Source organism: Hyperolius riggenbachi, chromosome 4 (genome assembly GCF_040937935.1).
Source record: "Hyperolius riggenbachi isolate aHypRig1 chromosome 4, aHypRig1.pri, whole genome shotgun sequence".
NCBI classification, from domain to species: domain Eukaryota; kingdom Metazoa; phylum Chordata; class Amphibia; order Anura; family Hyperoliidae; genus Hyperolius; species Hyperolius riggenbachi.
The window spans coordinates 444148238-444172163 of record NC_090649.1 but is presented as its reverse complement, the minus strand read 5'-3'; the positions used below and the strand labels follow the sequence as shown (position 1 = coordinate 444172163).

Below are 23926 nucleotides of genomic sequence, written 5' to 3'. Positions count from 1 at the left end.
TACCAATAAACAATAGGAGAGAGAGCTCTGCCCATACCAGACCACGATGTAAGGGGATAATGGGAGAACACCAGAGATAAGGAGAGATTGAGCTGTGTCTACCAAGATACAATAGGAGAGAGAGCTCTGCCATTACCAGATTACAGTGTTTGGGGAGACACAAAAGTTAAGGGGAGTCAGTGAGCTGTACATAAAATGGAGATACAATAGGTGTGAGAGCTGTGCCCATACCAGATTACAGTGTAAGGGGATAATGGGAGGATACAAGAGGTAAGGAGAGATGGAGCTGCGTGTCAAGCAGGATACAATAGGGAGAGAGCTATGCCCATGCCAGATTACAGTGTTTGGGGATAATGGGAAGACACGAGAGGTAAGGGGAGTCAGTAAGTTGTACATAAGATGGAGCTGTGTCTACCAAGATACAAAAGGAGAAAAAGCTCTGCCCATAAAAGACTGGGAGATATAAGTAATTGTAAATTTGCATTAAAAAAGTCAGAACTGAAGCTTGTCTATATTAATAACAACACACATCTGTTCATTGAGTTCCGATAAGTGGAACTGAACGTTGTGCGGTGCCCGATAATTCTGAACTGCTGAAACCACGGATGGCAACGGAATTAGTAGAAGCCTATGAGAAGAGACAGTGTCCATCCGCACTTGGCTGGCCACTACATGCCTTTTGCCACTTTACTCACCTGTCTTCAGTTACATTCGCATGGGAATCCAATGGGAATCCTCTCTCCACAGGAGCGGCTCATGCTTCTGCCAGGACTCCAGCAGTGGTGTCAGCTGCACAGAGGTCACGAATGGTGGCAGCGACAACGGCGGCAGCCCAGAAGCACAATGGTGGCAAGTAGTGTAAACATTGCCGGACGCTGCGATGCAGCACAGCATATCCACTCAGGAAATAGGGCCGGTCCACACTTGTCCGGTTCCAGATCGGATCCGTGTTAAACAGATCCGTATTACTGAAAAACTGATCCGTTTGACACGGATCTGATCTGGATGGCTACGCACGTTCCGCATGTCGGTACGTACACGTCGACTGCTCACCTGTCCCTCACCGCTCTGTCACTTCCACATCCTGGAGGCCAATTCTGCCTAGCAACAGGGAGAATTTTCACTGGTTCAACATGAACCAATAAAAATTCTCTCTGTTGCTGAGGATTCCCATTGGTCTATTGCAGCCCAATGGAGAATCCACATGCTTCTGTCGGCCTCTGGGCTCTTTAGAATGGACCGATCGGCGGTCGTGGATAGCAGGACGTGTGAGTATGACGTCACGACGGCGACCAGATGCGGCCAAAACGGGCGACGCGGATGCGGCGACTAGCCTAGTGAGAGTGGACAGTGGGCTTGATTCACTATGTGGTGCTAACCTACTTAGCACGTCTAAAGTCTTTAGGCGCACTAACCAGGGTGCTAAGTAGGTTAGCACCAGTTTTCTCAATCACATCGCGCGTAAAGTTTTACGCGCGCAAAGTCCTATGCGCGCACTAAGTCCCATAGGCTTTAATAAGCACTTCGCACGGAGCACCCTGCGCTCTGTGCAGTGCGTGCGTAGTTTTAAGCGCGTAAAGTTTTGCGCGCGTAAAGCTTGTTTAGACGTGCTAAGGCGGTTTTCACAGGCGTGCTAACATTTAGCACCGCTTTGTGAATCAAGCCCAGTGTCTGTTCTCATAGGCTTGCATTGGACACATTTCCCGTCCAGTCCGGGAAAAAAAAAGGATCAACTGTCATATAATTTTCTTATGCGAGTACAAAGTGTTGTCGATAACCCATCCAACACTAAAGATACGTCCCACTGCAGAAATATCTCCTGCTTCACACTGGAGTAAAGGTGGCCGTACATCTAGCAATGGTGGGCAGATTCGACCAAGAGACACGTCTCTCTATAACCCAGACTGAATAGAGAGAGATCTGTCGGCTGCCCATACACTGCAGGCCAATTCCTGATCAATTTCGTGCTGAAATCCATCTGTAATCATCCTTGTGACACTGCATCCGCCACCTCGCCACCCTGATGCTGTCCCCCTAATGTACAATGTGCTTCCCCTCCGGTGCCCAGTGCAGTATACATTACCTGTCCGTGTCCGCTGCTGGCTCACGGCTGTCCTCCATCCATACAGGCGCCCCACGTGGTTGATTGAGTAACGTAAGGGCGAGTGTGACGTCACATGTGCCCATGTGTATGCTGGAAATAGAGGACGGGCCCTGAGCAGGCATGAGCTCCGAATGAAATCCAAGTGAGTTTCATTTGGATCTCACCCAGATAATTAGTACAGCTGAGCGGGTGGGGGATTTACACTTACCCAGAAGCCGTCTTGTTTAACCCGTCCTACGCCGTGTCTCACGCCGCATTCCAATTCACGGTCACGTGACTACCACTGCTTCTTCCTCCCGGGTAGGAGGAGGAAGCATAGTAGTGACGCGACGCGGCTTGGGACGCGATATGAGACGGGTTAAAGAAGACGGCTTCTGGGTACGTTTAAGGCCCCCCCATCACTCACCAGGTCAGCTGCACTAATTGTCTGGATGAAATCTGAATGAAACTCAATTGGATTCCCAGGGCTGTGGAGGCCGTACATAAATCTTCCGACTCCTCAGTTTATGAAACCACAGACTCCGACTGCAGGTACCCAAAATTGCTCCGACTCCTCGACTCCGACTCCTTAGTCTAATTATTTTTTACAAAAGCTATGGATTTGGTTTAAAAATCATCCGACTCCTCACTTTATAAAAACCACGACTCCAACTCCAGGTACCCAGAATTGCTCAGACTCCTTGACTCCGACTCCACAGCCCTGCGGATTTCATCCAGAGCTTATCCTTGGCCCTTATTCCCTTTTAAGCAATACCAATTACCTGGCTGTCCTGCTGTTCCTCTGCCTCTAATACTGTTAGCCATGAACCCTGGACCCTGGATATTTAAATCAGAGGTTTCTGACATTATTGTCAGATATGACAAGATTATCTGCATGCTTGTTTGTGGTGTGATTCAGACACTACTGCAGCCAAATAGATCAGCAGGGCTGCCAAGAACTGGTATTTTTAAAAATAAATAAATATGTCAGCCTTTATATTCTTCTCACTTCAGCTGTCCTTTAATCAGATCCTACCCTAATTTGGAGGGCAAAACACTGCACCCTCAGAGTACTCAATAACAGTCACTTTTCTTGAAAAAATTCCAAAACCTTCAATCGTTTTTCTGATCGATTTTGACATAGAAGTGAATGGAAATCGATCAGAAAAATGATTGGAAAATTGATGGGAAAGTACATTTGCCCCCAAAAAAAACAAAAAAAGCAAACTCAACGTGTATTCCCAGCATAAGTCTTTGAAAACTTTGAAGATGTTTCTCCACTGCAGGATAAATAACCTGTTATGTTAATTGTTAAGGATCTCTGGCATTCATTTGCTAGATGTAAACAGGATCAGTACAAATATCTACAGATCAGACATTTATTATACAGTGAAACATTAGTCCCTATTTTCCTCCCTATTGATATTGCAGTATCTCTAAACTCCCATCAGTCGCATCAGATTCGGGTGTCTCTCAGTTACACTATTACTTCAACAACCGCTTCTCGACAATTTGCTAACTGGCAACGCAGCTCATGGGAGAGGGCGTTTCAGATTCAGCGCTCTCCAGAAGGCTGCAGTTAGAGAAGTCAGATATCCCATTTTGCTTCGCATTGAATAATTACTTAAAAATTGTGTTGCAATGGTACATAACTCGGATGAAGTTGGCCCATTGTCAAGCAGCTTCCTCCTCTCTTTGCTGAAGGAATCGTGGAGATACAGGATTTGCGATTACTCAGCTTGGAGTGATTATATGAGGTCTCCCACAATGCATCACTGCTGAATATGCAAATCATCCCTTTGTTGTCCCTGATAGATAACACACCTCCAGAACTGTTGGAATGCAAATGATGTGTCAGCTTGTTAATATTACAGAGCCACAATAATCCATGCATACTGACTGTTTCAGACTGGTTGGTCCTCATTAGTGCATGGCATGATTTAACACGGCTCTATCTAGTGTGTATGTAATTTAAAGTGGACCTGAACTCTTGCACAGGACAGAAGGTAAACATAGAGAAAAGCACCCTGCATGTATTTAGAAAGCCTGTCTAATTCCCCCTCATCTCTGACTAAGCACAAGTTGTAATTTGATCCCTTAGCTGTGTCACCTGACTGCCATGGCAGAGAGCTCATTTCTAATGGATGTTAACAATACGTCTGCTTCCATGAAAGCTGGAAGTAGACAAACAGCAGATGTATTGCAGAATTTGTATCAGCTGTAACAAAGAAATGTTTAAAAATGTTATTATGCTGTTGCTTATCTTTTAGAACTGAGAGGAAGTTCTGAGTTCAGATGCGCTTTAAAGCCTGCAATCGCAGTGTTCTCCCCCGGCTCATTTAGCCGGGTGCTCCACCCGGGTAGTTTGGTGAGCACCCGGCTGTCATCAGCTCACCACGTCCTATTCTGTAATCAGAGTTGTGCAGAGAAGCACCGGCCCTGCATTCTCTCATCTCACCCCACCCAGCTACTTTTTCATGCCACCCGGCTGTAAAAATATTCTGGGGAGAACACTGAATCTCCTTTTTTGCTTGTACCTCAGGAAAACCAAACAAACAATAAAAAGTATTGAAACACAGTGTATTAACTTCCCTGTAGCCCTATGAAAATATATATATATACACACCACTTCTGTGATATTGTCTGTCTGTCTATCTATTTAACACACACACACACACACACACACACACACACACACACACACACACACACACACACACACACACACACACACACACACACACTTAGGACATGATACAGACATATGACATGCACACAAAGGATACAGGCAATCACACACATAACACATGCATGTAGTCAGTTACAGGTACATGACACGCACACACATACATTCATGTAGCCAGTTGCTGGTATATGGTATACGCAGCCACACGTATGCTATAGACAGTCCCCCACATACATATACAGACATGTAGTCAGTTACACGTATATGACACACATACATGTAGTAAGGATACATACATGTAGTAAGTAGCAGCCCGCAGCCTCGGAGTGAGCTGTCAGGCAGATGTGTAGCTGCTTTACTCGGCAGGACAGAGGAGGTACATTCCAGGTGTGTCTCTAGTGACGTCTGCCTTGTTCTCCTAGCACTCCCCGCAGCCATAAAGCATGTGGCAGATATATCACCCATTAACCATCACCCAGTAAGGTCACAAAGTCACACACAGCAGACTGGAGCCAGCAGGTGTATTGACACCATCCATATCCTCCTCCTACCACCAATCTAAACAACATGCGCTGACTTTATTACACTCTAACAGGTGGGAGGAGCATAGAGCCCTCACCGGAGTCATATCAGACTGAGGAAAGAATTAGTGGTTGTGTGATAGCTGTCATGTGCAGCACTTGTACTGGAGATGGTTCTGACTCACCTGTGCCAAGTGTCTAGCATGTGTACAGCAGACCCCGATCCCCCTCATTGCCTCGGCAAGCCATTAGCCTGGCAAAGGCCCAGAGCATTGTACACCGGCCTATAGGAAGCCTCTTCTGTGCAAGCTCCAGTGTACACGGACCTATGGGTAGTCTCCTCTCTAGAACCTCCAGTGTACACGGACCTATGGGTAGTCTCCTCTCTAGAACCTCCAGTGTACACGGACCTATGGGTAGTCTCCTCTCTAGAACCTCCAGTGTACACTGACCTATGGGTGGCCTCCTCTCTAGAATCTCCAATGTACACTGACCTATTGGGTGGCCTCCTCTCTAGAACCTCCAGTGTACACTGACCTATGGGTGGCCTCCTCTCTAGAACCTCCAGTGTACACAGACCTATGGGTGGCCTCCTCTCTAGAACCTCCAGTGTACACAGACCTATGGGTGGCCTCCTCTCTAGAACCTCCAGTGTACACTGACCTATGGGGGGGGGGGATCCTCTCTAGAACCTCCAATGTACACTGACCTATGGGTAGCCTCCTCTCTAGAACCTCCAGTGTACACTGACCTATGGGTGGCCTCCTCTCTAGAACCTCCAATGTACACTGACCTATGGTGGCCTACTCTCTAGAACCTCCAGTGTACACTAACCTATGGGGGGTTCCTCTCTGGAAGCTCCAGTGAACACTGCCCTATGGGTAGCCTCCTCTCTAGAACCTCCAGCGTACACTGACGTATGGGGGGGGGGGGCTCCTCTCTGGAAGCTCCAGTGTACACTGACCTATGGGTAGCCTCCTCTCTAGAACCTCCAGTGTACACTGACCTATGGGTGGCCTCCTCTCTAGAACCTCCAATGTACACTGACCTATGGGTGGCCTCCTCTCTAGAACCTCCAATGTACACTGACCTATGGTGGCCTACTCTCTAGAACCTCCAGTGTACACTGACCTATGGGGGGGGCTCCTCTCTAGAACCTCCAGTGTACACTGACCTATGGGTGGCCTCCTCTCTAGAACCTCCAATGTACACTGACCTATGGGTGGCCTCCTCTCTAGAACCTCCAATGTACACTGCCCTATGGGTAGCCTCCTCTCTAGAACCTCCAGTGTACACTGACCTATGGGGGGGGCTCCTCTCTAGAACCTCCAGTGTACACTGACCTATGGGTGGCCTCCTCTCTAGAACCTCCAATGTACACTGCCCTATGGGTAGCCTCCTCTCTAGAACCTCCAGTGTACACTGACCTATGGGGGGGGGGGCTCCTCTCTAGAACCTCCAGTGTACACTGACCTATGGGTAAGCCTCCTCTCTAGAACCTCCAGTGTACACTGACCTATGGGTAGCCTTCTCTCTAGAACCTCCAGTGTACACTGACCTATGGGGGGGGGGGGCTCCTCTCTGGAAGCTCCAGTGAACAACAATCACATTCACAACAAGACTGCCCCACTGACCCACCTGCCCTATCCCACCACCAATCACATTCAGCTCTGAGAATCTCACTGGTGTCTGTGAAGTAATACAGACAATGCTTTTTTCAGACGTGATGTTTAATGTCTCGACAAAACTGATAACAAGGAACTCTCCTCCAAGCCCACAATGTGTTACCCGATTGGCCGGCTGGCCTGATCTCCGTATGAGAGTTGCATGTTTGCGCTCTCGTCCGCAGTCAGCAGCGGAGTAAGCTGCGAAGTTCCACATTATTTACAAGACCACAATTTCCTGTTAGATCTGGCCAGCTGCCATCTTGGCACTGAGCACATTTCCCTAGAACACACCGTGACCTTCACTTGGGTTTCTGTGACCAGAGGAGGTACAGTGAGAGGCCAACACGGTGCAACATTATAAAGGTAATGTCACTGTTAGATGGATATCAGGGGACAATGCTAAACTGGACAATGGGACTACCATGGGGGACATGGGTGCACTGGACAAATGGGGCACATGGAGGACACGGCTAGAAGGGACAAGGGAGGAACATGGGACGGGGAACTGCTGGAGTGGGCACAATGCTGGACTGGGCATAGAGGCAAAAGTTGGAATGGGTACAACGGATTACAATGCAGACACTGCTGGAATGGGCACAGAGCACACATCAAGCAATGCTGGCCTGAGCACTGGGATACCATGGTGGACACTGCCAAAATGGGCACAAAGGGGGCTTTGAAATGAGGCCACTGTTAAAATAAGCACGAGTATCCCTGGGGGCACTGCTGAATTGGCCGCATGAAGGCAATGCTGGACTGGGAACAGGGTGAGAGCTGGACTGAGTACAGGGTGGGCAGAGTCAGACTGGGCACAAGAGGCAGGGCAAGAGTTGCTCAAAGAGGCAGAGTAAGCATAAGAGGTTACATGGGTGCCAGTGTTGGACTGGGCGCAGTAAATACCATTACAGACACTGCTCCAGTGAGACTACTGCAGAAATGGGCAGATGAGTACCACTGGGGGAACCACTGAACTACACACATGTGGGCCTAAATAAAACACCACAATCCAGTGGCATATATATATATATATATATATATATATATATATATATATATATATATATATATATATATATATATATATATATATATATATATATATATATATATATATATATATATATATATATATATATATATATATATATATATATATATATATATATATATATATACAGAAATCACGAACTAAGGTATTATAGCGAATCATGCCACTTGCATCACCATTTCTCCTATTGGAAAACAGTATTGAAAATAAAATTAATTTTCACATAGATTTTTACGACAGTTTTTTTTTTTCATGAACGCTTTATTAAAATATTTTCAATCATTAAAGCGGACCTGAACTCAGAACTTCCTCTCTCCTCTAAAAGAAAAGCAACAGCTTAATAACGTTAAAGAAAAACATTTCTTTGTAGCAGCTGATACTATTTTTATTAGATTTATTGCAAGATTTGTAACTGTTCTAACCTGTGGGAGGGCTATATTATATACTGCCTTAGTTATGGATTCACAAATATACTGATTATTAGACAGAAATCCCCAATAAAGGGGCTGTGCTTAGTAGGAATGATCAATGAGATGCAAATATTTCCGAGTTCATGCAGGATTATGTAAATTTGCATGCAAATCTGAGCATCTTGAAAAATGGAAACAATTTAATCCTTGGTGGGACTCAAAAGACAACTGAAGTGAGAAGGATATGGAGACAGCTATATGTATCTCCTGTTAAACAATACGAGTTGACTGGCAGCCCTGCTGATCTATTAGGCTGATGTAGTGTCTGAATAACACCAGAAACAAGCATGCAGCTAATCTTGTCAGACACGTGATCTGCTGCATGCTTGTTCAGGGTCTATGGCTAAAAGTATGAGAGGCAGATGATCAGCAGGATAGCCAGGTAACTGGCATTGTTTAAAAAGAAATAAATAATTGGTCCATTTATCAAGGTGACTATATTTGCATAAAAAAAGTACATATTTCTGCATGAACTCTGAAATATTTGCATCTGGTTGATCATAGCTAGTATTTAGTGATAAGGGATCAATGATGGGAATCGGCACTCTTCACTAAAGGCTCATACACACATCAGACTATAGTCTTTGAAAAATGAAAGATCACAGACCAATCTTACCATCCTTCATGTAGTATGAGAGCCATACCTACACAGTCTTTTCTATGGAGCTGAACTCCACATCAGAAAAAAATCTTTGCAAGATGCTGCACACACAGATGCTGTACAAACACAAAAGATCAGTATCTGCAAAAGATCCGTTCCTGCAAATTGCAATGATAGTCTATGATATCTGCAGATCCTCATACACACCTTGTTTAACAGACATTCATCTGCAGATCAGATCCACCAGGATGGATTTTCAGATCTGCAGATGATTGTCTGATCTGCAGATGAATGTCAGTTAAATCATGTGTGTATGATGATCTGCAGATCTCATAGACTATCATTGCAATTTGCTGGAACGGATTTTTGGCAGGAACAGATCTTTTGCAGATACTGATCTTTTGTGTCTGTACAGCATCTGTGTGTGCAGCATCTTGCAAAGATTTTTTTCTGATGGGGAGTTCAGCTCCATAGAATAGACTGTGTAAAGTATGGCTCTCATACTACAGGAAGGGTGGTAAGATTGGTCTGTGATCTTTCATTTTCCAAAGACTATAGTCCGATGTGTGTATGCACCTTAAGGCTAGGAGACGTAGCCTAAACCAGTGATCTGCAAACTTGGCTCTCCAGCTGTTAAAGGGACTCCAAGCTCTAAATAAAAACGAAATCGGTACTCACCTGGGGCTTTCTGCAGCCCACCGTAGATCGGGAGGTCCCACGGCGTCCATCTGGCTCTTTTCCCAGGGCCTGGCCAGAAATGGTTCCCCAGCGGCACTGGGCCCGAGTGTCGGGCTCCTTCTTCCTGAAACGTCACGTCTGTCGTCACCACGGCGGCCGCCTCGTGTCATCACGGCAGCCGGTGTGACAGTACTGCGCATGCGCGATTAAACCACGCATGCGCAGTACTGTCACACCGGCCATCGTGGTGACGACAGACGTGACGTTTCAGGAAGAAGGAGCCCGACACTCGGGCCCAGTGTTGCCGGGAGCCGCCGGGGAGCCATTTCTGGCCAGGCCCTGGGAGAAGAGCCAGATGGACGCCGTGGGACCTCCCGACCTACGGTGGGCTGCAGACAGCCCCAGGTGAGTACCGATTTCATTTTTATTTAGAGCTCAGAGTCCCTTTAAGGAACTACAAGTCCCACAATGCATTTGCTTTTATGAATCCTGACTGTGGCTGTCAGACTGCCACAATGCATTGTGGGACTTGTAGTTCCTTAACAGCTGGAGAGCCAAGTTTGCAGATCACTGGCCTAAACCATCGCCAATGACTGTTCAGATGTGGTGCTGACTGCAGCGCCTGGAGAGGGAAAACCTGAACTGAGTGTTGTGTAAACTCACAGACTGCGGGCACTGTGCCACCAATGTCACATATAATGAACTTTAATAAAATTTTTACTGCTAATAAACTTCTTGGCTGAGACTTCAGCTCCAAATTATTATAGCCTGAATCACAATGGATGGTGGGGAATGATGCAATTCTGCTTCCAGTTATTGCTGGCAGCCGAATTACAGTGTTTTTAATAGTAATTTGAGCTCCATCTTTTGACGGCGACGAAATTACTCACTGAGCGACGCTGTAGCTGTAATTCCTATTACGGTCTATGGTGGCGCCGGCTGCGCCCAAATCTCCTGCACTGTTTTTACAGCGGGCCATGCAGAGTACCTGCTTCTCTCTATATGCTGGGTGTAATTCCCATTATCTATAGTGTCCTGTATGCCAAGTGTAATTCTCAGTATCTGCTCTTATTCTGTATATATGGAGGCTGCACAGCATGGCTTCTCTAGTCCTGTATGCTTGGTGTAATTCCCAGTATCTGCTCTTATTCTGTATGTATGGAGGCTGCAGAGTATGACTTCTCTTGTCCTGTAGGCTGGGTGTAATTCTCAGTATCTGCTCTTATTCTGTATGCATGGAGGCTGCACAGTATGACTTCTCTTGTCCTGTAGGCTGGGTGTAATTCTCAGCATCTGCTCTTATTCTGTATGTATGGAGGCTGCACAGTATGACTTCTCTTGTCCTGTAGGCTGGGTGTAATTCTCAGTATCTGCTCTTATTTTGTATGTATGGAGGCTACACAGTATGGCTTCTCTTGTCCTGTATGCCAAGTGTAATTCTCAGTATCTGCTCTTATTCTGTATGTATGGAGGCTGCACAGTATGACTTCTCTTGTCCTGTATGCCGGGTGTAATTCTCAGTATCTGCTCTTATTCTGTATGTATGGAGGCTGCACAGTAGGACTTCTCTTATCCTGTATGCTGGGTGTAATTCCCAATATCTGCTCTTATTCTGTATGTATGGAGGCTGCACAGTATGGCTTCTCTTGTCCTGTATGCTGGGTGTAATTCTCAGTATCTGCTCTTATTCTATATGTATGATGGCTGCACAGTATGACTTCTCTTGTCCTGTATGCCGGGTGTAATTCTCAGTATCTGCTCTTATTCTGTATATATGGAGGCTGTACAGTATGGCTTCTCTAGTCCTGTAGGCCGGGTGTAATTCTCAGCATCTGCTCTTATTCTGTATGTATGGAGGCTGCACAGTATGACTTCTCTTGTCCTATATGCTGGGTGTAATTCCCAGTATCTGCTCCTATTCTGTATATATGGAGGCTGCACAGCATGGCTTCTCTAGTCCTGTATGCTGGGTGTAATTCTCAGTATCTGCTCTTATTCTGTATGTATGGAGGCTGCACAGTATGGCTTCTCTAGTCCTGTATGCTGGGTGTAATTCTCAGTATCTGCTCTTATTCTGTATGTATGGAGGCTGCACAGTATGACTTCTCTTGTCCTATATGCTGGGTGTAATTCCCAGTATCTGCTCCTATTCTGTATATATGGAGGCTGCACAGCATGGCTTCTCTAGTCCTGCATGCTCGGTGTAACTCTCAGTATCTGCTCTTATTCTGTATATATGGAGGCTGTACAGTATGGCTTCTCTAGTCCTGTATGCCGGGTGTAATTCTCAGTATCTGCTCTTATTCTGTATGTATGGAGGCTGCACAGTATGACTTCTCTTGTCCTGTATGCTGGGTGTAATTCTCAGTATCTGCTCTTATTCTGTATGTATGGAGGCCGCACAGTAGGACTTCTCTTATCCTGTATGCTGGGTGTAATTCTCAGTATCTGCTCTTATTCTGTATGTATGGAGGCTGCACAGTATGGCTTCTCTTGTCCTGTATGCTGGGTGTAATTCTCAGTATCTGCTCTTATTCTGTATGTATGGAGGCTGCACAGTATGGCTTCTCTTGTCCTGTATGCTGGGTGTAATTCTCAGTATCTGCTCTTATTCTGTATGTATGGAGGCTGCACAGTATGGCTTCTCTTGTCCTGTATGCTGGGTGTAATTCTCAGTATCTGCTCTTATTCTGTATGTATGGAGGCTACACAGGTTGGCTTCTCTTGTCCTGTATGCCAAGTGTAATTCTCAGTATCTGCTCTTATTCTGTATGTATGGAGGCTGCACAGTATGACTTCTCTTGTCCTGTATGCCGCGTGTAATTCTCAGTATCTGCTCTTATTCTGTATGTATGGAGGCTGCACAGTATGGCTTCTCTAGTCCTGTATGCTGGGTGTAATTCTCAGCATCTGCTCTTATGCTGTATATATGGAGGCTGCACAGTATGACTTCTCTTGTCCTGTATGTTGGGTGTAATTCTCAATATCTGCTCTTATTATGTATGTATAGAGGCTGCACAGTATGGCTTCTCTTATCCTGTATGCCAGGTGTAATTCTCAGCATCTGCTCTTATGCTGTATATATGGAGGCTGCACAGTAGGACTTCTCTTATCCTGTATGCCGGGTGGAATTCTCAGCATCTGCTCTTATGCTGTATATATGGAGGCTGCACAGTATCACTTCTCTCGTCCTGTATGTTGAGTGTAATTCTCAGTATTTGTATATGGGGGCTGCACAAGTATGACTTCTTGTGCTCTCGGTGTCCCCTCTCAGCACAGACGGTTGGCGTGCTTGGCTGGGCTCGCAGGGGGATGGAGTTACACCTCAGGAATGGTGTCCGGTCAGGTGACAATGGATGCTCTGTCCTCAGCCAGGGAGAGGTGGGGGAATAAGGGGGGGATTCAGAGGATGGTGGGGAAGGGAGGGGGGGCATACAGCGCAGACGTGTCACCAGCTAACAACGCGGACTTGTATCTGCTACAGGGATGACTAAATACTTATAACCACAAGAGCTGACACTCTATGCTTCATTGCGACACACGGGCGGAGATGACCTCACTTCAACTTCATTCCTCGTGTCTGTAGGGTGGAACTTCCCTTCCCCCAGATGAACATGCTATGTTTACATGCTTGATATTTCCCATCCAATCATTTCTACCGATTTTGGGCAAAAATGGATAAAAATTACAATCCATTTTGGCATCTTGTGCTATAAATGTGTGGCCTGCTTTAAAGTGGACCTGAACACCTGCACAGGACAAAAGGAAAACAGAGAGAAATACACCCTGTATGTATTTAGAGAGTTTATCCAGTCTAATTCTAATCACAACTGTACTGTGATCTCTAAGCTGTGTCAGCTCAGGAATCTCCTCTGCCACGGCACAGCAACTAATTTGTGAACACTGGATGTTAACATTATGTCTGCTTCCATGAAAGCAGGAAGTGGACACACTGCAGATTCATTGCAGGATTTGTATCAGCTAGAACAGGGGTAGGCAACCTGTGGCTCCAGAGCCGCATGCGGCTCTTTTTCACCTTTGCCGTGGCTCCTAGGCCGCGGCTCAGGTAGTGTGTGTCAGTGGCTGCGGCGCGCGTGTGACGTGTGCTGCCGCTGGCCGGCAGCCTATCAGAGAGGCCGCCGGACCGGTGCAGTGCGGGGCTTAGGGCGGCCATTTTCCCGTAGCCCTGCAGTGTAATGCAGGCAGGACGTGACGTCGGGAAGGAAGAGGATCGTGGGAGTTGCGCGCCACAAGGAGGTCGGGACAGGAGGAGATCGTGACAGGAGGTCTTCTGACTAGGTGAGTAAATGGGTTTTTCTTTTCATATCTGCTGAAGGATTGTGCATATTGGGGTCATATCTGCTAACGATTTGTGCATATTGGGGTCATATCTGCTAACAATTTGTGCATATTGGGGTCATATCTGCTAACGATTTGTGCATATTGGGGTCATATCTGATCCTGTATATAGCATTAAGGTAAGAAACAATATATGCAGTGTTAGATTTGTTTTATAATGGTTTTGCGGCTCCCAGTTTTTTTATCTTTTCGGAAACGGGTCCAAGTGGCTCTTTATGTCTTAAAGGTTGCAGACCCCTGAGCTAGAAAAAAAGTTTTTTTTCTTTAAAGGTTATTATGCTGTTGCTTATTTTTGAGAGCAGCGTTCTAATTTCAGGTCCACTTTAAAGTGCACCTGAAGGCAAAAATACAGTAAAAGGTAGATACTTGCCTCAGTAGAGGGTAGACTCTGGATAACCCTGGGGCTCCCCAACCCCCTCGAGTTAGCCATTCCAGGGCTGGGACCCCCTGGACCTGTTCAACAAGGGCTTGACGAATAGGTTTGCGTGGCCGTGGCAGCATGTGAAAGTGTGCAGTCACGCTGTGAAGGGACAAAACAGTCCACACCAGCGCAGTAGCACGGAGCCGCTTAGCATGGTACAAAAATCATCCGACTCCTCAGTTTATAAAACCACCGACTCCAGGTACCCAAAATTGCTCCGACTCCAGAACCCTGGTGGGTGGGTCCCTCTGGCCCAAGGGCCCCTGGTGTGGTCCCAACCTCTGCACCCCCTATTGCTACGTCACTGAGTCAGCCTTTCCTGCCTGCAACTTACCTCGACACTAACTGTTGGACTGCCTCTGAGGCCTCTTTGCACAGTTCTCTGCGGGAGATTCCTGCTTCTATGCAGATCTGGTGCTTAGTGCCAGTTTTTGTGCTGCCATGATCAATGCCTCAGTGTGCTAGTGAGCCCAGAACTTTCCAGGCTCTGGTAGGACTTCCCATTGACGATGGTAGAGGTTAGAGTGTGAGGTCCTGCGAGGGACAGTTAAAGAGAAACTCCGACCAAGAATTGAACTTTATCCCAATCAGTAGCTGATACCCCCTTTTACATGAGAAATCTATTCCTTTTCACAAACAGACCATCAGGGGGCGCTGTATGACTGATATTGTGGTGAAACCCCTCCCACAAAGAAATTCTGAGTACCGATGTACTTCTGGCAGTTTCCTGTCTGTGAACCCTGTTACATTGTGGGAAATAGCTGTTTACAGCGGTTTCCAACTGCCAAAACAGCAAGCAGCAGCTACATCACCTGCCAGCAGTAAAAATGTCACTATGTAATAAATGTCAGAATATAAATCAGGGATTTAATATATTTTACAAAGGGCAAACACTGAATAAATCATTTATACATAATTATTGTAAAAATGAAGCACTTTTTTATTACATTATTTTCACTGGAGTTCCTCTTTAAGTGACAAGGCTATATACTTTGTACAGTGCTGAGAAAGATTTCAGTGCTATATAAGTACTACATCATGATAATAATGCAGGCTCTTGTCTTGCTACGGTACCTCCTCTGCTATCTGATGGTACAACCCATCACACAGCTCTTGACTTGCTATGGTACCTCCTCTGCTATCTGATGGTACAACCCATCACACAGCTCTTGACTTGCTATGGTACCTCCTCTGCTATCTGATGGTACATCCCATTAGATAGCTCTTGATTTTTGGACAGTTTTCCATACCTGGCAGAGTATTTGATGACTGGCAGGGTATACAGGCTTGTGGTGGGCATCTTGTTCTTCCCATTTAGTCCACTCTCTTGGACTACGCAGAACATCAGCAATGACAATGCACCACCCCATGTACCACACCTGATGACCAATTGTGTTGTATTTCTTAAGTTGGCTTCCAATGATGTCCTACACCAATGATCAACATTATCATAGCTTGTACCCATTTATGAAAGGTGGAACAAAGTGTCCCCGTTGTGGGTAATAACATCTTATGTGCCACTCGATACTGATATATTTGATAGGGGTAATTAACAGTTCTGTATGTGACCACAACCAGGGCTGTGGAGTCGGAGAGTCGAAGCAATTTTGGATACCTGGAGTCGGAGGTTTCAATAACTAAGGAGTCGGAGGATTTTTTAACCGACTCCAAAGCCTTGATCGCAACTTTTTTTGAGCGAGTTAAGCCCCCTCCCTGACTATGTGTAGGAGCCTCAGCCAGGCGTGTCATGGGCTTGCGTGGCTACAAATGCTTCCGTACAGCCAATGCCCTAAATGCTTCCAGCCATGACTGCTGCGCCAAGCCATTTGGAAGTGCGATAGGAGAGGATGAGCAGAGATAACTGAGCATGCATCGCAGTTCAACTGGGTCAACTCAAAGCCCTGAATGGGGTGGGGAGGGCGCACAGCTCCAGAAAGAGAGGAGGCCTGTGAAGCTGAGGGGTCGCAGAGATTATAGAGACAATAAAGAAGCTCCAAGTATGGTCACCTTATACATTTTCAGTTTTCGAGCACTGAGTCACAGGTGCCCTTTAAGTACTTTCAAATACCAGTTAAGGCTTCTATATAAATATTTTTTTTCTTATCTCATGATGTACTGCAATGATTCCAAGACATCTCTAAGTTCAACACACGAACCTCGGGATCAACCTCTGAGATAAGATTTCAATAATGTAAACAAATGCATCACTTTTTGATAGTGTTCACCTCCAATTGTGTAACGAGCTCCTGAGAAAAGAAAATTGTCAAAAACAAAATAAATATTCTGCAAAATAAATCGACGCTCAGGTTGTCCATCACTACATGATAAAACATCCATGTCCATCAAACCGTCTGCCAACTGACCAATGCACAGTCTCCTAACCTCCATACACAGTGCCTACAGACCAGCGAGTCTATCCCAAAGGAGATCCATCTCCAAAGCCAAACACCAACTGCTTCCCAAAACCAGGACAACTCTTCTGCCTGATCCGTACTACAACGTCCATAAAGTTCTTAAAGGGAGTACTATTTCCCAGAGCCTAGGTTCTCAGCGTGTGGTATGCGTACCCCAGGGGATACTTGGGCTTATTCTACTTAACCAAGAATAACTAATTTAGAGTTTTAGAAAATGATCTTATTTAAACAACACCAAATTAGTGTTTTAGTGAATTAAAACCAGTAGTAAATGCTTGTACATTGCTTAGAACCAATTATCATGTATTACGATTAAATATATACTGTATATTCTGGCGTATAAGACTACTTTTTAACCCTTGAAAATCTTCTGAAAAGTAAGGGGTTGTCTTAAGCCCCAAACCGTTGCCTGTCGCTGCTGTCGCCAGACGATTGGCGTGGTCAATCGCCTGGCGACAGTTGCCACCGCAAATTTGCCACAACTGTCGCTAGTCCGCGTGTGTATGCGGACTAGCGACAGCAACCGATAGGCAGTGCACGGAGTTTCCGGTGGGGGGGGGGGGGGGATGAACGTCGGCGACAGCTTCCATCGCACCACTAATCCTTCTTCCGCAGTGTGTATGCGGATGGGACCCGGCGACGAGCTGTCGCCGATCTGTCGCGCGCACCCTCCCGAGTGCTAGCGACTAGCATTTGTAGCTCATGAGTATGGGCCATTATAAAGCGGGTGTCATTGATGCAGGGTGATACACCTTATCCTGTTACCGCCTCTCAGATCTCGCTGCTGAGGACTGTAGTGAAGCGCCGCAGATGCATATGATCGAGATCTTAGAGGCAGAGAAGGAGGTAAATAGGCATGTTTTATGGGCACGGCGCGATCTATTCTTCCATACTGCTCTGATAAACAGGTATATAAGGAGAGCTGACTAATCCACTTAGGGAGAGTTGACCAATCCAACCAGTCAATCGCCTATATACTGGGTACCACATACAGTACAGCACCAGTATCTGTTCATACATAGAACCAGTATATGATTTTTTTTTTTTTATTTGGTGTGAGTTGGAAGAGGGGTAGTCTTATACGGCGAGTATATCCCAAACTCTATATTTTAACTGGAAAAGTTGGGGGGTCGTCTTATATGCCGGAAAATACGATATTTGTCAAGGGATACTTGTGATGATGTTTACTATGCTGGGGGTACTTGGTAAGTACAGGGTTTTAAAAGGGGTACATACCAATAACATGTTGAGAAACACTGTCCCAGAGCAAACCCTCCTCCTAGAGATGAATCAGCAATCTCTGTACAGCACTGTGGAATATGTCAGCGCTATATAAATGTATCATAACAGTAGTGTGTGCCTGTGGTGTGGACATTAGAGTGTAAGCTCCTCTGGTGCAGAGACTGATGGTAATGGATCAGTGATCCCTATACAGCATAGTGGAATATGTCAGAAATATATAAATGTATTATAATAACAGTGGGTGACCGTGGTGAGGACATTAGAATGTAAGCGCTCTGGTGCAGAATGATGGGAATTAAGCAGTGATCTCTGTACAGAGCTGTGGAATATGTCAGAGCTATATAAATGTATCATAATAATAGTGTGCGACTGTGGTGAGGACAGAGTGTAAGCTCCTCCGGTGCAGAGACTGATGGGAATGGAGCAGTGAACTCTGTACAGCGCAGTGGAATATGTCATAGCTATAATGTATATTAATAGTGTGTGACGGTGTGGTGAACATTTTTGGTGGCAACTAATAAACACCTCTCTCTCTCTATCCCTCCCCCCCCCCCCCCCCCCGTTTAATTGCAGGTCACTGGCGGTTGCAAATATTTACAGGCGATGTATGGCAAGTTGCAAAAAGTAATGGGTTGCTATTTCTTTCATCACAACGGTGTTGAGGACATTAGAGTGTAAGCTCCTCTGGTACAGAGGCTGATGGGAATAGATCAGTTATTTCTGTACAGTGCTGTGGAATATGTCAGAGCTATATAAATGTATAATAATAATAATAATAGTGTGTGACTATGAGGACATTGGAGTGTAAGCTCCTCTGGTGCAGAGACTGATGGGAATGGATCAGTTATTTCTGTACAGCGCTGTGGAATGTCAGAGCTATATAAATGTATAATAATAATAATAGTGTGTGACTGTGAGGACATTGGAGTGTAAGCTCCTCAGGTGCAGAGACTGATGGGAATGGATCAGTTATTTCTGTACAGCAGTGTGGTATACGTCGGTGCTATACAAATGATAGAGTGTGCCTGCAGGGAGGGCATCAGAGTGTAAGCTCCGGGGGTCAGGCAGACATGCACAGTGGATGGGGGAGGGGTGGAGGATGCTGGGGGTCCCCCGGCAGGGGGAGCGGTCGGGCAGAGAGAGGATATGGGTGTTACATTGTATCTCCTCTGCTTGCCTCGTGCAGGCGGCGGACGGTGATTGGCCGGTAGTGATCGGTAATGCTCGGTCGGGACTCACCGGCTCCGGTCGCAGCTCCTCATGTCTCCTCCGTGCAGCAGCGGCTCCTGTGCGGCTGGCGCCCCCGGTGGATGGGAGGGGTCGGTGCAGCGGGAGGGGGGAGGAGAGACGTCAGCACAGGAGCTGCCCGCCCCCTGTCGGGAAGCCAGCTGAGCTATAGAGAGAGAGAGCTCTGTGTCTGTAAATACCGTATATAAGGAGACTCTCTGTAGTCGTCTCTGGATAGAGCATATACTGTAAGTCGCAATGGAAAGCTACTTTTCATTTTTAGCAATTCTTGACACATGAGGGGAAGGAAAATATTGTGGAACTTTATTTTATTACAGTAGTCTCTATAGTATTCTATGCTCCTCTGTGCACCTTTCTGCAGGGTCGAAAATTCTCTTCTATCTATGGAACATCCAATATTGTCATTCGTGGATGGGGGTTACCATTCATGGTTGTACATGAGATCTCTACAGATAATCTGCAGAGAGGGATTTCTATACTCATAAAGTGCCACCAGTTCTATTACAGTGCAGAGGGATCTCTATTGACCACTACAGACCCACCAGTCCCATCACAGTGCAGAGGGGGTCTCTATTACCCCATACAGAGCCACCGGTCACAGTACAGTGCAGAGAGGGTCTCTATTACCCCATACAGAGCCACCACTCCCATCACAGTGCAGAGAGGGTCTCTATTACCCATACAGAGTCCCATCACAGCGCAGAGGGGGTCTCTATTACCCCATACAGAGTCCCATCACAGCGCAGAGGGGGTCTCTATTACCCCATACAGAGCCCCATCACAGCGCAGAGGGGGTCTCTATTACCCCATACAGAGTCACCAGTCCCATCACAGTGCAGAGGGGGTCTCTATTACCCCATACAGAGTCACCAGTCCCATCACAGTGCAGAGGGGGTCTCTATTACCCCATACAGAGTCACCAGTCCCATCACAGCACAGAGGGGATCTCTGTTACCCCATACAGAGTCACCAGTCCCATCACAGTGCAGAGGGGGTCTCTATTACCCCATACAGAGCGACCAGTCCCATCACAGTGCAGCGGGGCTCTCTATTACCCCACACAGAGTCACCAGTCCCATCACAGTGCAGAGAGGGTCTCTATTACCCATACAGAGTCCCATCACAGCGCAGAGGGGGTCTCTATTACCCCATACAGAGTCCCATCACAGCGCAGAGGGGGTCTTTATTACCCCATACAGAGTCCCATCACAGCGCAGAGGGGGTCTCTATTACCCCATACAGAGTCCCATCACAGTGCAGCGGGGCTCTCTATTACCCCACACAGAGTCACCAGTCCCATCACAGTGCAGAGGGGGTCTCTATTACCCCATACAGAGTCACCAGTCCCATCACAGTGCAGAGGGGGTCTCTATTACCCCATACAGAGACACCAGTCCCATCACAGCGCAGAGGGGGTCTCTATTACCCCATACAGAGCCACCAGTCCCATCACAGCGCAGAGGGGGTCTCTATTACCCCACACAGTCACCAGTCCCATCACAGCGCAGAGGGGGTCTCAATTACCCCATACAGAGCCACCAGTCCCATCACAGCGCAGAGGGGGTCTCTATTACCCCATACAGAGACACCAGTCCCATCACAGCGCAGAGGGGGTCTCTATTACCCCACACAGTCACCAGTGCCATCACAGTGCAGAGGGGGTCTCTATTACCCCATACAGAGACACCAGTCCCATCACAGTGCAGAGGGGTCTCTATTAACCCATACAGAGCAACCCGCCCCATCACAGTGCAGAGGGGGTCTCTATTACCCCATACAGAGCCACCACTCCCATCACAAATGCAGAGGGGGTCTCTATTACCCCATACAGAGACACCAGTCACATTACAGTACAGAGGGGGTCTCTATTACCCCATTCAGAGTCACCGGTCCCATTACAGTGCAGAGGGGGTCTCTATTACCCCATACAGAGACACCAGTCACATCACAGTAAAGGGAGGGTCTCCTTCACCTCGGACAGCCTATATAATGGGGTTATCGTGAGCATCTACAGGGATCGTCAAAGCCACCTACAGTATAACGTTCCCCATATAGATCACTTGTAGGGAACCCTTCTAGGGATTAGCTTAAAAGACCCTCTGTACATATCTTCAGGAGACACCACCCATAAAGACTGGAAACTCTTACCTGTTGAGGCTACCCATCAAGACCTCTCCACAGACTCCTCCTGTACACACTTTCTGTACAGGTGCCCTTGAGTGACCGACCCTCTTCAGAAGTCTTTGAGAGATTACTGAACAATGAAATTTGGTCCATTTTATGCTGGGAATACACGGTTCGTTTTTGCCTTCGTTTAAACCTTCGATTCGTTCGGTAAACGAATCGAGTGTTGAAAACGTATGTGAAAATAGTCATAATCTCATTATAGTTTCGATTAATAGACCCCAAAAACGAACGACTAGTGATCGAACATGTTTGATATTATCTCTCTTTATCCATCTAATCGAGTCATTGGTAGGCTTGATGGCTGTTCAGATCGATTATATGTTCGTTTATGCTAGTCCGTCCCTGTAAAAAGGGATTTTCGTTTCGTTTCTTTGCAGCCTTCGATCATTGGAAAAACGAAACCATCAGAATCGAAAAAAAAAACGAAACCGTGGGTGGTGATATTAACCGTATGACCGATTATTTCGGGATCGAAAAGGACAAAAGGCACAATCGAAACGAAGGTTTAAACGAAGGCAAAAACGAACCGTGTATTCCCAGCATTACTCCCCATGCCACTCTGTGTGGTGTCCAAACCCCTTCCTTGCCCAGCCTATGGTTTAAAAGCCCAGTCCATTCCAAAGTGGACTCACCTGCTGGCTTCTTCTGTGGGAATGGCTGAATTTGGACACATTCCCTAACACTTCTGCATCTGACCTGCATCCAGCAATATAAACCTTCAGAGTCCAGCAGGAGGTCGGGCGGAAGCAATGGATGTCACTCCTCCCCAGGTATTCCAATGGCCCTTCCTACAGGCTGGCTGATGAAGGGTGGCATCTGCTTTGAGATAATTGTTGTCACACGATACAAGAGGCCATTTAAAGTTACCAGGATGGTAATATACAAAGAAAACAAAAATCTTTGTATGAAGTGATTCTGAACTATTCAGTACATCTCTCAAATATAACTTTTTATTTAGCAGAGCCTTCCCGAAAAGTCACCTTTATCTTAGAGGAGGACTGAGAGGCGGGACTCACACCAGACTCTTCCCATAACTATACTAATAGAAGATTCTGCGGAAACAGCTGCCCAGGTAGGCTGTACCTTGGGATATGCCAGTGCCAGGCCTCGACCAGATTGCTCACACGGTCCTGGATACAACCACAAGTAACAACCCGTCCGGTAAGGGCATGCATACAGGAACAAGAGCTATTATGAAGCACGGTAAAGGGGAAAAGAGTTACGGCACTTCAGTGTCTAGGCATTTTAAAGAAGCAGGCCACAATGCAGCACAATTGAGATGGTGTGTGTCGGAGGCTGTAAACACACTTGAGAATGGTGGTGATTTTGAAAAGATGGGTTACACATACCCACGGCTTCGCTCAGGGTCCTTTTAAAGAGACTCCGTAACAAAAATTGCATCCTGTTTTTTATCATCCTACAAGTTCCAAAAGCTATTCTAATGTGTTCTGGCTTACTGCAGCACTTTATACTATCACAGTCTCTGTAATAAATCAATGTATTTTTCCCCTGTCAGACTTGTCGCCTGTGTCTGGAAGGCTGCCAAGTTCTTCAGTGTTGTGGTTCTGCTATGAATTCCCCTCTATGCACACTGCCTGTGTGTTATTTAGGATTAGAGCAGCTTCTCTCTTCTCTCTTATCTTTTACAAGCTGGATAAATCGTCCTCTGAGCTGGCTGGGCTTTCACATACTGAGGAATTACAAACAAGGGCAAAGCTGTTTGCAGGAAGAAAAGAGCAGCCTGAAACTTCAGTGCATGAGAGAGGCAGGGGGAAAGAAGCACACAAATGATCTCTTGAGATTCAAAAGGAAGGCTGTATACAGCCTGCTTGTGTATGGATGTATTTTCTATGTGTGGACATACTGTACATCAACCTACTTCCTGTTTTGGTGGCCATTTTGTTTGTTTATAAACAAACTTTTTAAATCTGTTTTTAACCACTTTTAATGCGGCCGGGAGCGGCGAAATTGTGACAGAGGGTAATAGGAGATGTCCCCTAACGCACTGGTATGTTTACTTTTGTGCGATTTTAACAATACAGATCAGTGGTGCTCAGCAGAGCTCGAATATTCGAGTAGCTCGAATATTCGAGCTCTTTTCCAGCTATTCGAGCTCGGTATTCGAGCTCCGAATAGCTGTAGCTATTCGAATGGGCTATTCGCGTACACTCGAATAGCCCATTCACTATTCGAGCTATTCGAGCAAACGGCGCTATTCGAGCTCGGTACCGAGCTCGAATAGCGTCATAGCCCAGATTGATGTCCTTAGAGCCAATCAGAGGGCTCCCAGGCCCTCTGACG

The 23926-nt window shown here is 46.4% G+C and overlaps 1 protein-coding gene and 1 long non-coding RNA gene across 5 annotated transcripts in view; one reads left to right on the top strand and one right to left on the bottom strand.

The window, feature by feature from the left end:
* Nucleotides 1-22323, bottom strand: part of SLC35B2 (solute carrier family 35 member B2) — a 36364-nt gene extending 14041 nt beyond the window's left edge. The window contains exons 1-2 of one of the 4 annotated variants that reach the window (XM_068232648.1): nucleotides 5062-5312; nucleotides 3317-3379 (exon numbers count right to left, since the gene is read on the bottom strand). In XM_068232648.1, the coding sequence (XP_068088749.1) occupies nucleotides 3317-3379; nucleotides 5062-5234 (236 nt within the window). In that variant the 5' untranslated portion in view covers nucleotides 5235-5312. Of the gene's footprint in view, nucleotides 1-3316; nucleotides 3380-5061; nucleotides 5313-19429; nucleotides 19543-22257 lie in introns of those variants that run through there. The other 3 variants (XM_068232649.1, XM_068232650.1, XM_068232651.1) reach the window with 3 other exon arrangements.
* On the top strand, nucleotides 19446-23020 carry LOC137504349 (uncharacterized). Its single transcript, XR_011019468.1, has 2 exons — nucleotides 19446-19665; nucleotides 22587-23020. It is a non-coding gene; the product is annotated as an uncharacterized lncRNA (long non-coding RNA).
* The last annotated feature ends 906 nt before the right edge of the window (nucleotides 23021-23926 follow it).